The sequence below is a fragment of the Macaca fascicularis genome, chromosome 4, assembly GCF_037993035.2.
Source record: "Macaca fascicularis isolate 582-1 chromosome 4, T2T-MFA8v1.1".
Classification (NCBI taxonomy): Eukaryota; Metazoa; Chordata; class Mammalia; order Primates; family Cercopithecidae; genus Macaca; species Macaca fascicularis.
Genome location: NC_088378.1, coordinates 4,559,129 through 4,574,824, shown reverse-complemented (window position 1 = coordinate 4,574,824; position 15,696 = coordinate 4,559,129). Strand labels below are relative to the sequence as shown.

General features: G+C 46.7%; 1 protein-coding gene across 8 annotated transcripts in view; it reads right to left on the bottom strand.

Moving 5' to 3' along the window:
- The window catches only part of RPS6KA2 (ribosomal protein S6 kinase A2), a 451,568-nt gene that overhangs the window by 116,234 nt on the left and 319,638 nt on the right, over positions 1 to 15,696 (bottom strand). For all 8 annotated transcript variants that reach the window (XM_045390398.3, XM_045390397.3, XM_045390400.3 and 5 more), the window contains 2 exons: positions 8,875 to 8,991; positions 1,786 to 1,867 (listed from right to left, as the gene is read on the bottom strand). In XM_045390398.3, coding sequence (XP_045246333.1) covers positions 1,786 to 1,867; positions 8,875 to 8,991 — 199 coding nt within the window. The remainder of the gene's footprint in view (positions 1 to 1,785; positions 1,868 to 8,874; positions 8,992 to 15,696) is intronic.

Here is a 15,696-nt window from a genome sequence, read left to right as displayed (position 1 = left end):
GTGGGGGAGTGGGGAGGGATAGCATTAGGAAATATACCTAATGTAAATGACGAGTTAATGGGTGCAGCACACCAACATGGCACATGTATACATATGTAACGAACCTGCAGGTTGTGTACATGTATATTTCAACTTGAAGTATATAACAAAAAAGTTCACACTAAAAAGCATGGGTTAAATTATGTTACAATTGATAACACTGAACTAAAAACTCAAGTGCCTCTAATAAGCTAGAATGTCCCACCTAAGACTTTTGTGTACATAAGAATTACTGGGACATCTTGTTTGACAAGTCATATATCTAGGCCTTGTTTCTAAGAGATGATGATTCAATAGGTCAGGAGTGGGGCCTGGATCTGGATCTGTATTTATAACAGTCCCCTCCCCACCCCCAAACGCACAGACAATTCTAATCAGGTCTAGCCAAAGTGGTCAACTTCTGCATTTTCTTACCATTGGTTGTGTTGATAAATGTCTACCAGATTTCTCTCCCCCACAGAAAATTTCACCTTAAGTCCCACGGACCTTCTAACTCACTTGGAAGAGTTCTTTTCCTCCTTTGTATACCTAAGTGGTTTAAAGTCTGTACATATGTGTTCTATGCATTTTTTGTCCTTATTGTTGGTGACAGGTCCTTCCCAACATATATCTCATTTCCTCAGCTAGACGGCAAGTGACTTGAAGGCAGAGAATGACATATTTGTACTGCTCGGGCACTGTTGCAAGACCTGATAATTCAAGTGCTGCCTTGACATCTCTGAGCCTCACAGGGCCCCAAGGCCTCTGCCTGAGCTCCCTGCTCTACCAAGTGTGCCCCCGCCCAGAGAGAAAGGCTCCCTGCCCTGCTGGTTTCCCCATTAGCTGAACCAGCTGCCCCTATCCAGCACCCACCCTAAAAGGCTTCAGTTCCCTGCCAGCCCACAGAATCATTCCAATAAGCCGGCCACACCTTCTGCAGGAACCAGGGGCCACATGACCCTCCTGTTCCTAGGAAGCCTGTTTCTCACAGTCTTGGCACCTAAGTGCAGCCCCTGTGGGGCCCTGTGTGGCACGGGGTGCCCTCCTCCCCAGGGGTCAAGTTTATGTAGCTAATAAGCTGCTGTCAGTTCATCTGTCCAGTGCCCAGAGCTGTGTGTTCAATCATCTTGTGCTGTTTAGGGCAGGAGGAGGTTCCCTGTCTCACCAACGGAGTGAATAGGAGGTGACAGGTGCCCAGCTAGTGACGGGCTCAATGACTGTGAGCCTGGAACGGAGATGTTGGATCACATCCTGACTCTAATGCTGCACTCGGTGCTCATCCCTCACTTGCAGGATGGGCGTGCAGAGGAGCTGGGTAGACATCGGTGTTTCTCATGCCCAGCCACTGGGTCAACAAAGGAAAACAACCCAACCCAACCATGAGTCACGTTGTATTTAAAAGCAAGTGAGGCTGTTGGCCTTTCAGTATCGAGGCTAGTTTGTCAGGCCCCATCCAGCCCAACGGCCTGCTCGCAGCCTGCTGCTCTGCTTTCCAAATGCCGCTCCACAGCAGAGCATATGTGGGAGAATGGTATTTACGCAATACAGCTCTTCTCTGACAATTGTGGAAACTCTGCAAGGATATTTGAAATATTCATGGAAATGTTTATACTGTTTATTATCAATCAGAGACATCAATCAGAGTGCTCATTTAGAGACATCTTCAGAAATTGCGAACATTAAATGGAATGAATATTTCCTCAAATAACGGAGTAGAAATTGCAGTTACCTGTCCTCAGAAGCAGCTGGCCCTGCTGAAGCCCTTACCTTTTAGAGTGGCTTTCTTAAGGACCTTCATGGCATAGAGCTGCCCAGCATCGGACCCCTTCACCTTCCTCACCAGGAACACCTTAGCAGGAGAAAACGGAACATCAGAAACCCGGAAGACTTCAAACTCGCTTTCCTTATTGGATTTGACAAGGGGATACACGAGGAAGTTTAGAGCATTTTCAATAAAACAAGTACACTGTAGAAAATTTAAAATTTTCTCCAACGTCGAGGCTGCCGGAAAATGCTCAAGTTCCTATAGCTCTGCGGTGAACATCACTGTGTGTCTGTATGAAGAAGCGTCACTTGTTTTTGGTATTGGTACCTTTGCATTTTACATCAGAAATACTACCACACCTTATTTTGAAGACCAGCTGTTTGGAAAAGCAAACAGGAGTTTTAAGGGAGATCCTTTGGTTTTCGTATCCCTCTATAAATCCCTACTGAGACACAGCGCTGAAAGGTATTACCAATCACACAAAACAGGCTCTATGCGATTTTCAAGAAAAGCTACTTTCTCTTACTTGAACTGTCTTCACCCAAATTTTAGCTGTGAGTAGCTTAAGAGTTCCTTTCTAACTGGCTCTTAAATATACTTATGGATATTTGACAATACTTTCTGAAATACATTTTGATGTGTATCACTGAGAAAAACAACAAAAAAAGGTAATTGAGAGCTTGAGTTTAAATTTGTATTAGTGATCTTTGAACAAACTTAGTAAACAAAACTGGAGTTCCTTTGTATAAAAAAAAAAAATCTTGCATGCAAATTAAGAAAATAGTACTTGATTTTCCTAAAAGTGTTTTCCAATAGATGCAAACATCTGCTTGCATGATGGAGACGACACAGGCACAGGGCGTACTGGTGTGGCTGCCCACGCTGTGTGGCTGGAGGGCCGAGGTGGGCTGGCTCCTTCCCAAAACGTCTCCTTTACTAAGCCTCAAAAAGCCAGAAAGACCGGCTACTATAGATGCCTTTGAGATGTGCTAGTTCCATGGAAACTCCAGGTGGCCCAAGTGAGCATCCGTGTGGAGCAGCAGCCTCACCTACCGTGGGCAGAGGGACATGGCCAGGACCTTTGCACTCTTGGTTCCCCCACAGACTGGAGGAGCAATGTCTAGACACTGAATGCAGGGGCTCTAGGAGCAGAGGCTGCCGGGGCAGCCAAACTGGAGGGAGATCAACCAGCATCAATTCTGTAGGCACAAATAAAGAGGGACCGGGAAGACACAAGGTCCCAGCACAGGCACGAGGATTCACGGAGTTGCTGTATGAGTGTCACGTTCTCACCATGTGCCCCTGAAGTGACTCCTGACCTCACTGCTGCCCTGCCATCCATCCCGATCACCATCATTACTGAATCACAGTCCCTCCCCAGGCGGGGAATCTTCTAGACAATGCCCATGGGAAAGCACCCCTAGCACCCCTATCCAGGGTGCAGGACAGTACAGCATCATCCTGTGCAATGAAATGCTGCCTCTCAGACCCAATTAGGTCCCAGAAAGTCACAGGCACACCCTCTTTCCCCGGGTTGTGGACTATACCGTCATCAACAGTTAATATTCATCTCTGGGAGATGTAGAGTGTGTGTGTGCGTGTATCCAAAGCTGGATAAACAAGCTTGTGATGCAGACCTGGGGCGATAGCTGGGGCGTCACTCTCACACGCACTGTGGTGGGAGACACAGGCACAAGCCCTTCTCAGGGCTTGGGGTCCCATGGCTGTTGGTGGCACACCCACTATAACCCTGGAAGTTACTGCAAATGGAAGGACTCTGCTCATGGTGCTCCCTCTGTGCAGTGGGCAAGCTTCCTGACAGGCAGGTAGAGATGTGAAGGCAGTGGTCTGAGGACAGGAGTTTTGCAGAGATAAAAACATTATTGCTTAACTCTTGAGATCTTCTGTTTTGAATCACGGAAAAGTCACACGCCATGCAGTTTTAGCTTCCATCTGATGCAACTCCTTTCATTTCTCCAGCCCGTCCGTGTGCCTGATGTCCCTAGGTTGACTTGGTCAGTGGTGCTGTGGAGATCAGGACCAGCCAGGACAGTGCAGGGAGGAGGCAGGCGCAGTCCAGGAGTCCAGGAGCTGGGCAAGGCTGCGTGAGCATCTCGGTGCTGGAGAGGCCACACTGGCAGACAGGAACCTGGGTCCCAAAAAAGACCAGGGGGCGGGGGGTGGAACAAGGGACAGTTGTGGTCATGGCAGGGACGCCACATTTTTTCCGGCATCCTGCAGGTAAGTCGGGCAGTGACATCAGCGAGGGCAGGAGTGCGCCTTCCTGGCCTAGGCAACGAAGAGCAGGTGCAAAACGTTGCAGCTGCCACTCCCTGCCGTGGCAACTGCGGACACCTAGTGTGGGACAAACTGGGCAACCTGGTCACTGAGTCACTGTGTGGAAGATGGAAGCCATGGGCGGTTGCTCCAGCCCATGGTGGACTTTAGTTGGGTGACAGATAAATCTATCCATTCCATTACGGCAAAGCTGACACGTTAGCTCCCAAAATTAGGCATTCTTATAATCAGAAAACAAAGGGCCAGGTTCAGCGGCTCACACCTGTAATCCCAGCACATTGGGAGGCTGAGGCAGAAGGACCTCTTGAGGTTAGGAATTTGCAACCACCCTGGGCAGGATAGCAAAACCCCATGTCTAGTAAAAATAAAAGTAAAAACTAGTTGGGTGTGGTGGTGCGTGCCTGTAGGCCCAGCTATTCGGGAGGCTGAGGCGGGAGGATCACTTGAGCCCAAGAGTTTGCAAACAACAAACTCCTTCTTTCAAAAAGGGAGAACTCTGAAGAAAAAGGAAGCAAAGTACATGAAGGATTTGTGTTTGGACGGTCCGGCCTTCGGAATATCCTGAATGGGTCTGTACTTTCTATACCTCTGCACTCAACCCCTCACCCATAAGAAGTATGACTGTAGAAACTCAAAGAGCAGAGGAAGCCCCATTCCACTCAAGTCTAAACTGAAGACCAAGTCCGCATGGGGCAGCTGCCAGTTAAGATTTGGTTTAAATGATGTCAAATTTTGCATAGGTCTTGACACATGAAACTTTTCTCTCTTGTATGTTAGGCCTTAAAGACGAGATGACTGATGGTCACGGCTAATGTTCATGCTTGTCTGTTCTGAAGAGAGAATTCTACTTTTGTTTTTTAAAGGAACGGGAAAAACTCCATCCTACCAATGTCTGCCAAGCTTCTCCGTGGCACCAGCTACTGCGAATTCCTGCAGCAGGTGCTGCCCGACTCATAAGCAGAGGACCCAGCAGAGGGGAACGGCACCTTGAAACGAGCAGCAAAATACAGCAAAAAATGCAAAAATGATACCGGTAATGAGTGCGGCAACTTGCTGGTCTGCGGCAGGGATCTTGACCCTTGGGCGGCGTGCAGTTCCCTCTCCCTCTCTGCTGTCATTCTTGTCACTGAAGATCAATTTTAATGTAGTGGGAAAAGTTCCCAAACAACACTGTAACCTTGAGCTAACGCAGGCACTGGGTCTTTAAGACTTAACCCAGTGGGCGCTGTGTGTGCCCCCTCATTTCATTTTTAGAACTGCCTCTCCAGCAGCTTGCTGTGCTGCATCGCAAAGGCTCTGCGAGAACCGCGACCTGGCAACAGGTGTGATGTCACTCTGAACTGCCTCACGATGTCATGGATCACCGTGATCTGCTGATTCTCTCAGCAGAATTCTCAGCTCTCTCTCAGAACTGGAAGGTTGCTGTTGGGCTGCAAGATCCTTCAAGTGGGAGCCAAATGCCCGCGTGCACTTCCGGGAGTTTTGGGTAACAACTGCCCCCAAAAGGAAGACATTTAAAGACCTGTTCTTATCATGCTACCAGCAAAGTCATAGAAAGCAAGGATTTTTTTTTAAAACTTTGGTTTGGTTCCTTTTTAGAATGCAGGAATCATAACCTACAGTTCATTCTCCAGAATATTTTAAAGGAAAAGAGGTTTCCTATCCTACCCCTGGCACTTATGCAAATAAGGAGCAGGTGAGGAGGTGGGACCAGGGCAAAGCCACTTTCCCAGCCCGGGGGTGGTTCCCACACCTCCCTCTTTTAAGCTCGCAGGGAACATTGGGTCTGCACCCCTCATTTCAACACTGAACAAGCTTCACCATCTTTCATTGCTTTCCTGATTCAAGCTTGAAATTGCTTTTCATTTTGAGGATAAGGCTCTTTTCTGTGCTTTTCTCTGGTCCCAAGCACCACCCATGGACCTGCTCTCTAGATAGCAATGAAATCATGATGGCTTCGCCTTGCAGGACTGAGCTCAGAGCTCAGAGACGCCTCCCTGCTGCTGGTGAGTGCGGCTTCTGCCACAGGAATAAGCTTATTACGGCTGACCAGGCAAAGAGCAGTGACTTCGGAGAGCCTACGCGGCTCACACAGGCAGGCAACGGGACAAGTCACTCGCATGGCTCCTGGCGCAGTCTGAGGTCAGGAGCTGGCACCAGTGCAAAAGTCTAAAGGGAAGAAACTGCATGTCATCCATTTCTGCGTCTCCAGTGTCATCATTAAATAAGAGAGAAAGAATGGAGTGGCTCAGTGACAGGCGACTATGAGCCCTGTTGAAGGACTCGGCTCCCAGGCCAGGCCTGCCCTGGGACATCACGTCCAGATTCACGCCAGGTCTTTGCTCTTTGGAGCAGAGGCAGGAGGTGGACACCTGCGGAACAGGTGCTTTCTGCAGAATGAGAAAATTTAGTGTTGTCCTTCTGTCCCTGGTAGCTGCAAAAGGGAAGACGACTCTTGCATAAGGTTGTGTTATTTGCATGTAGAGAGGAGGAATACAGTAACATGGGGCATTAGAACACACAGCTTCTCCCCCTCTTGTCATCAGTTCTGCTTAAATTAAAAAAACTCACCACAAACAAATCGATGTGGACAAATACAATTTGTATCTGTGACTCTCTAGTGACTGATATTAGCTCCAACTTTCCCTGGAAATGTCTGAGCAATGCTTTCGAGAATAGTATCTCTTCTTTCCAGAATCCAGCTTGCATCAATCCATGAAGCAGACCTAAGCTTCCCTTGCCACGCCAGCCGCAGCCTGGACCTGCTGCCCTGCCCCTCAAACCAGCTCTGAACAGGCGTTACCGGAGTTGGCCCATTCCGTAATCCCTGGACATCAGACACCCATGGGCGCTGCCACTATCTCATCCTTCTCTTTCCCCTACCTACTACTGTTCTTGAAACTTTACTTTTTTATTCCTCATATAATAAAGACACAAGTAAAGATAAAATTAGAAGTGGTGAAAAGGCTGGAAAAGAAAGGGACAGAGTGTTATGAACATTATCATTCCAACGGGATTCTGCCAAACACCATGATTTCACTTGTTTTCCAAAACATGTTTTTTTAAAGCAAAATTAAAATTCAAAATTTGAAATCTGAACGAGGGAGCTGGAAAAGCCTTTCTCCTTTCATCTTTAATACCCCAGTTTTCTGAGGAGGACATTGGTAAGATTCACTCTGTAACAGAGCCAGTCAACCAAAGCCCCCCAGACACTTCCTGGGCCTCCCCTGTGGGACATACTCCAGCACTCCTTCCCTCCAGATAAAGACGATTCGGCCAATTCTGTGCTTCCACAGGTGGAATCTGTTCTCAAGAAACAACACATGGGCAACACCCTTGAAAGGTGGAAAAAGGAAAGAATGCTTGCTTGTCTCTGTTTTCAAATCATGGAGAAAATTACTCTCCTCTCTCTTTTTTCTCTACATTTCTAATTAATAGTGAGGCATTCCACTACCACATTACACAGGCGCTGCCTTCTGTGATTTTGTGCTTTTTGGTAATGGCTATTTAACATTGTGAGAAACTGAAATCTTCATCCCTCTATTTCATAAACGCCATACGAACTAGCCATATTAAATAGAAACTTTTTTAGGCCCAAAATATTGCTGGTAATTTCCTATGGCTTAATCGAGCATATTTTATGTATACATCATATAAACACACGTTCCTTCCACATTACCATGTAGAAAAGAGAAAAAGAAAAAGATATTCTGCATTACAAGCATGACAAAAGATGAATTTTGCAAACAATCCAGTTCATGCGGTCTGTAGGATTATCCAGAACACTAACGTACTATTCATTCTACACTTAAATTAACAGGAGCCACATGCATTTTGGCACAAAGTCATGTGAAGAATGCAAAGATTTGGTAAATGTCTACATACCACACAAAAATAGTTACTTTAAAGAGCCAGGGCTGTTCTGCTTACATGTAAGGAACGGTTGGCTTCACGGTTTATTTCAGGCCCTTATGTTCTAGAAATCAAGTTGTCAGAGCCTATATATTTCTAACAGCTAACCCAAGGAGGCAGAGAAATTAGCATTGTGCTGGAGTAAGTCACACGTCATTGTAATTGAAGAGCGTTATTGACATATTGCTGTATGTGGATGTGGCATTAAATGAAGAGTTAACTATTTCTCATTTCCTGAAAGAAATTAGCTTTTATTGCTACAATTTGAAGGTGGAAAAAAAGGAAATGAACAATTCCACTGCATAAATACATCTTAGGCAATGGCTGGGTGGGATTCGTGCCCTATTTACTCCATGGAACAACTGTATAAAGTAGGTTTTATCCTCTCCATTTAGTGGGTGGGGAGGCTGAGGCTTCATGAGGCAATCACGCAGGGTGAGGACGGCAGCAGGCTGCAGACCCCAGCCTTCCTGGCTCCTGTGCCCAATCCAGAGGAATTGATTCTTTTCTTTTTCTTCTTCTCTTATTTTTTCTTTCTCTGGGGAAAACAGCTGTTAGAATGCACTTTCAAAGATACATTGGCTCAGGTCAATAACCCTCCTCACCTTGGTGACGATTTACCAAGAGCCAAGGGAGGCTATAGAGAGGGAGCAAATGTGCATGTGATGGCTCCAGCAGCACATGTCCTCACTTGGCACGGCCCAGCCCTACCACTGGAATTCTGGCTGTGCAAAGTGAGGCCCCGGTTCTGAACTGTCCAGGTTCCCATGATCACAGCCCTGCAGGTGAGGACTGCCTGCAATTTCCATCCAGAGGGGCTCTGTCCAGGTGTCCTTTGTGTTCAGGAATGAGACTCAAGAGCCAGCCAGGGCTGAACTTACCTTTCCATAGGATCCTTGTCCTAAAACCTTCAGCAACTCAAACTGGGAAGGGTCTGCTTTCTCAAAGCCTTCCTTCACATGATGGCTGATGTCAATCTCCTTCACAATGCCTTCCTCCTGCAAGAGAGCAGCATGGGTGAGAAATACACTGCAAGGAGTTCCTCTGAGTCGCTCACAGCTCCCTCCTTCCCTGACTTTACCATGAGCTGGGTCTGTTATGGATTTTAGAACTGGTGTTTAAAAGTGGAGACGCCATTTAGTTTTGGGGTTTTTTTGTTTTTTGTTTTTTTAAGATGGAGTCTCCTCTCTGTCTCCCAGGCTGGAGTATAGTGGCTCGATCTCGGCTCACTGCAACCTCCACCTCCCAGGTTCAAGCAATTCTCTTGCCTCAGCCTCCCGAGTAGCTGGGACTACAGGCGCCCGCCACCATGCCCAGCTAATTTTTGTATTTTTAGTAGAGACAAGGTTTCACCATGTTGGCCAGGATGGTCTCGATCTCCTGACCTCGTGATCCACCTGCCTCGGCCTCCCAAAGTGCTGGGGTTACAGGTGTGAGCCACCACGCCCGGCCCGTTTAGTTTTATGGAATCACCTTGGTGACATGTGTGGTTATCGTGTGCACCCCGTGGGCCTTCACGGTTTCTTTTCTCCATGGACTTTTGTCATTTGGTCTTACCAGGACCTCAGAAAAATCTAAGGGGACTCTCAAAGAAATCTATTTGTGGGCAGAAGTTCTGGTACGATGAATATAGCAACTACGGAACAAAATGACACCAAAAGGACATTGATGGGTTCCTAGATGGAGAAGTGGTCTGGAAAATGCAGACAGCTTGTTTTCCTTCTCCTGATTCACACTATCCCTGGTATGTTTGTCAAAGCTAATGCGAAGAACATGTCATTGCCATCCTACAGGTTATATTTCAGAAGAAGCAGTCAGGTAAGATTTTCCACCAGCCCAGAAAGCAAGATTTCCCTGTAGGAGAAAGAGTCTATAAGTGAAAACACTGACAGAAAACACTACAAATTTTCATCACAGAGCTTCCTGTCCCCAGAGTCACATGATTTCCCTTGTAAAGGGGTAGGCCATCTGCCCAAGTGCCAGGCCCTGGAAATGGAACACTGGAAAGGAGGTGTTTCTCCCAACATGAGACATTCGAGCCCAACTGTTCCTTGAATTTCTCTCTGTATTTCTCTGAGATTTCTGTTCCACTATCTGTACATTCGTACATCCCTTTCTACAGTTTTACCACAGGGTGAGGGGCTAAAAACTTCAGAAACTGCTGGCTAAAACGCACATCCAAAAACAGCGACCAGGAATTATATGCATAGTGTGCTCTGGGAACCAGGAGCCTCTCATTCATCATTGCTTCTTTTCATCAAGAAACTGTGAAGTGGAGATTTTCTCCTGAGACTCAGATTGTACATTAATAGCTGGAAGTGGTAGAGGTGGGTTTCTCATCAAGGACTGACCTTGAAGCCAAGTGCTTCCACCCTCTGTTCTAGTCTAAGAGTGAAGACTTTCAAATGAAATCACAATAGCAATAACTTACATGACAATGTTTGAAAAATTCAGTTTCTCAAAACAGTTACTTATAAATCTTGCCATTTTACCTCCATGTTACAAATAGAGGCACATGTAAAAGCAGATGAGGTGTCTGAGCCGTGGAAACTCACAGCGGATTAGAGGCCTACGCAGGTATCTATGGCTTTTCCATTCTCACAGTTAAAGGAAACACTTCCGTCTCCATATCGTCAAGGATTATTTGCTATTTTTGTAAAAACAGTGGTTTTTTTTTTTTTGTTTGGGAAAACAATGAGTATAGCCAGAATTGACTCTGTTTAATCCATCCTGAGGTTCATATGAGTGCAGTTGGAAGATGCAGAATTACAATTTTGTTGCTTCATAATTACTTCTTGAATGAGTAAGTAAAAATGCTAGAGGCACAGCCCAGCCAATGGGCATTATATTTAGATGCTAATTTGTGAGCAAACATCACATTTTAAGTCTTTCTTCCCTTCATAGCACAGGCTTACTAGAATTGCAGGACCATGCTAGCCACTGGAGACTGTGCAGCTTTTGTGGTGAAATCTCCTGGTTTATGGAAAGGGACAGAGAAAAACGAGACCCTCAGGGATCCACATGTGTCACTGCCTGTGAGAACCACTACCTTCCACGTGGCTGCTGGAGATGGCTTCCTGCACGGAAAACAAAGCCAGGAGACCAAATTCAAAAAAATTCACCATAGAAACATACATGCTATCTTTTCCTGTCATTGACCTACTAAAGGAAGAAAGAAATTGCAGACGATTTGTCATTTAAAGAACAACAAAATACTCCTCTTCTGTTACTAAAACACTTTCCTCACAATGTGTCCATTAACATCCTCTACCTACAGGACTAGCATGCACTTGAGTCATCCAAACCCCAGCCTCCCTCCCAAAATAGCTCCCATCATGCAGCTGTGTTAAGGCGACGCCCACACTATGAAAAAAGGAATCACCCCCAAAGCACATCCTTCTGTGACTTCATGTTGGTAATGTGAGCATGGCAACGGCAACACTGCAGAACAGCAAGTAAAATTCAACACTGCCCAGAGGTGTGGGGCAGGGGAGGCACGAGCTGGTCAGGGAGGTTTCACACTGCAGCCACCACCCTTTCCTGGGGCACGTTTCCCAGCCCTTGTGTATGTTTCCTAAAGATTTCCATTCCTTCCTTTTTCTTCAGCAGCTCTTTGTGGAGGGTCTGAGGCCCACAGCTGTGGTGAATGAGCTCATGCAGTCCCAGGGGTCCTGGCCCCCTTCACTGCCTTTGTGGGACACACCTTTGTGGGACTGGGCTCTGTGGCAAGAGTGACAGCATCCAGGCCACCATGCCGCCTGGCCACGGATGCTGGCACCTTGGGATTCCCATGGGTGTCCCCCCGCTCCCAGTCAGCCCGCTTTTTAGGCTGGCTTCACGCCTTCCTAAGCACATCCGAATTGCCATCCCCTGTTGCCTCCCACCTCCCGGTACATGCCACACCCCCACCTCCACTGCAGAAGGTTGCCTTCTTGAGTCATTTCTTTAACGTTTCGAATCAAAGCCTTCGACGCAGATATCTCATAACATTTCAAATTTTGTGCAGATGCTTGCTGTCAAAGTATTTAGAGCAAACGTACCTGAAGTACGTACCTAATTTCATCTCCTAAAATGACACGAAAAACTCCAGTTTTCTTCCCTGATAATATTGCAATACAGTTAATTTCTCATTTCAAATCAGTAAGGTTTTTAACAGCAAAGCATCTGAAGTGTCAATGGGAAAATATCCCCGAGAGTGTCACCCTTTAGACTTCAGAGTGCTGCCTTCGCAGTGACATTTTAGCTTGAACTCGTCTGAGGATGCTTAACTTTCTTTTTCACTTTCCCCAAAACCAAAACAAAACAAATCAAAACAAGATCTGGTGTTCCATGGACTCGGCGCGCACTCAGGGGTCTGTGTGAATAGGAAACAGCCAGATGAAGCCCCAGCACCACAGGCCTGGGCACTGCTGATGGCGACCGTCTCTGGACGGTCCTGGTTTCTGGACCCCTTTGTGACAACTGCCCTAAGGGGCAACTGGCATGAAAATGTTATTCACATTTCATTTTGAAATATGTGTCTTCTCTGTTTTACGAGGCAGGTAATTGTATCTAGCACTTGATGAGGATTTGCATGCAATCCCTTAGGAAGATCAAGTCTGTTCCTGAATCCGCTGCATCCATGGCAGGAGCATGTGGTTTTCAGCACAGCTCCTATAAAATGGTATTTTTAAAGCTAACTTGAGAGCTTTGGGAGGGGGAGCTGGGACTATGATCAGGTGCTAGCTCCATAAGCAACGATTCCAAACATTTTGTAATGTGAGAAAGAAAAACTAGAGGTATAAACTGTTTAAATAATGTTTGAATGTGATAAATCGTGACAAGGAATTTTTTAAATTCCTGCAGAACTACACTCAAAACTCCAACGACTACAAGAAGTCCCGGGCAGGTATTTCAGCAGCTGATAGGAGCGGCTGGGAAGCGGGAGCGACAGGGAGAAAGACGAGGGAGGTCGGCCACTGTGGCCCTGCATGCCTCTCTCTGGGCCAAAGTCACTTTCTTGGTTCATTTCCTCTGTTCTGAATCATTTGCTCTTCATGTCATTAAAGGGATCATATTTATAAAAAGTGCAAATTAAAATTTTGCAAAAAATTTAATATTGTAGAATATTAATAAGGACACAGGAAACAAAATAGGCAAGGGTTCACGTTATTTCCAAAAAAGGACAGAGGTCATTCTAGAAATCACAGATTCACATGTAGGATATTAATTTCCAGAATAACAACAGAATATATTATTACACAGGTGGTTTTATGAAAATGTGGAAAAGAACAAGGAAAGCACCTTATCTCCAACTCACAGGTCCCATCAAGCCAGCACTGCTCTGCTGCTGATGGCATGAACAGATGAGCAGGTCTGGCTTTGACAAGAGTCTGGCTTTGAGGGTAGAATTGGTGGAGTCCCTCCTGAATCCCAGGTGACAAAGAGGCTGGCATCGTATAAAGGCTTAAAGACAGAGCACCGCATCGCAAGTCATTTTCTCAAGGCACAAAAGCCAGACACACTTGCCCAAGAACAGTATTGTGTCCTGGAGGTTCTGAACATATGAATGTTCTATGTTGCCCACCTGCTTCAGAATCACCCCAAGGAACTTGTTAAAATGCAGACTCCAGGTCCTGGGCGAGGCCTCCTGGGTCTGGAATCACTGAACTTGGCTTCACCTAGAATCTGACTTTCATTATCTCACCAAAGGCGCCCTTCTCAAGTCATCCAAATCTTACCCGTTGCTAAATCCAGTGACCAAATTTCTATCCTCCATACCACTGGGCATGGCTATTCACCTCCTCTTGCTTGAAACACTCCCTTCACCTGGATTCCAGTACATCCTTCTCCCCTAGGTTCGCTCCCACCTACCCCTCTTTCTGTGTCTGCCAAGGTCACCTTTCCCCTGGGCGCAGTCCCCGGCCTTTTGTCTCCATGTAGTTATTGGAACCTCGTCCTGTCTCAGGGCTTTACATACCATGTAAATAAACACTGACAACTCTCAAATCTCAATCTCCAGCAGGGGCTGCTCCCAGAGGTCCAGTTCTAGAGGCCCATCACAGGCAACTGTCCTGAGTGTGTGCATGTGTGTGCACACATGTGTACCCGTGGAATGCACATACGTGAGTGCGTATGTGAGATAGACAGGTCTTGTTCTGGCTTTTTCTTACGTTGGGATGGAGCTCCTTAAAGTCCCAGCTTTATGCAGGCAGTGGGGCAAGAGGTCTGCCTGGGGCCAGCCCTGGGATTTGTCACCAATTCCCCTGCCCTGTGAGGCTGTGAATAGCCAAGCTCCAGTTCACCAGGTTGTCACCTGGCCTCCCGGAGAAAGCTGGCTTTATCTGTCTCCTTCTCGGGTTCCCTGCTCTAACACAGGGTTTGGCCTCTGTGTATTCCTTACTCCCTTCCCAGCTCACTCACACTTTTAAATATTCTTAAAGGGGTACTTGATCCAGGACTTTTAGTCGTGTTTCGCATGAGGGCTGGCCACACCTAGTCTACCATGCCGCTAGAATGGAAGTTCAGGAATGCTTTTAAAGGGAGAGAAGATTCACTAAATGGCTTTTTAGCCTCTTCTGGAAAGGAAAGACAGCAGCACACTTGCTGACAAGAGTAGAGGGGAGTCTGTGCAGGAACAGTCCCCGGAGAGTGAGCGCCATCTGCGGCACGACTTCCGATAGCGCGGGGGTCCTCGGCCTTTGGTTACCAGGAAAGCTGGCTGCACCAGTGAACACATGCCACCCACAACAAAAATCCTACAGTAGGCCGTTTTTGTGATTGCTAATATGAAATAAAAATAGCTAGACACTTGAACCACAGACTCTAAGAACCAGAAGAAATCTCCCATGTAGCAGGTTGGGCATCTTCCTATTCAAGGGACCAGAATTCAGATCATCTGAGGTCCAGGACCCAGGCTCCCGCCAATGCTGCTTCCATTCTGACCAGGGCCTAGGATGTTTAGAGCAGTAATGGCTCGCGAATTCTGGGGCCTTCTCTGCTCTTTCAAGTGCCCTTTCTGTGTCTCCGCAAATGTGTCCGCTTTTGCTGGTGTGAGCAAATGTGAAATGAAATCATGGGACCAGCTGCATCTGTCCAATCAATTCCTTAGGAAACCATTTCTACAAAAAGTTTCCCTTCCATTTCTAAAAAGCTAAATATAAGTGAGCCATTTAGTACAGCAGAACCAGTACCCTCAAGAATGGAAATGAGGCTGGTGACATGGGCGCCTGCTGGAATCTAGGTGAAACAAAGATGGCTTAATTTAAGAGGAATAAATCTGCCACAAAATCATAGGAGGAAGGGAAGCAGAAGAAGGAAAGAGAAAGGAAAATACCGGATGCCATGTCAAGATCGCAGATAGAAGCGCTGAAATTTCAGGAGTGTGACCCTCTCCATTTGATAGAGGGCAGGCCGGCTCAGTGAGACAAGGTCTCCATTTCAACCCTGGTCATTTTCAGAGTTTGAACTGCGTCTATTCGATGCGATGCTCAAATGGATGCCGCAGAATCCGCGGAGGGAAGGCAATGTGCAAGAACAGCGCTGAGTTCTGTGTTCTCGTCCACCCTAGAATATCGCTTTTTGTTTTTCTGACCAAAGAAAGTGATTTAGCATCCAAGAGTAGTCACTGCAGTCACTGCACGCACATTGACAATCCAGGAGTGGGCTGGCTGCTGGGGCTCCCTTCCTCTTCGGGGAGAAGTCTCCGTTAAGCTACTCACTGA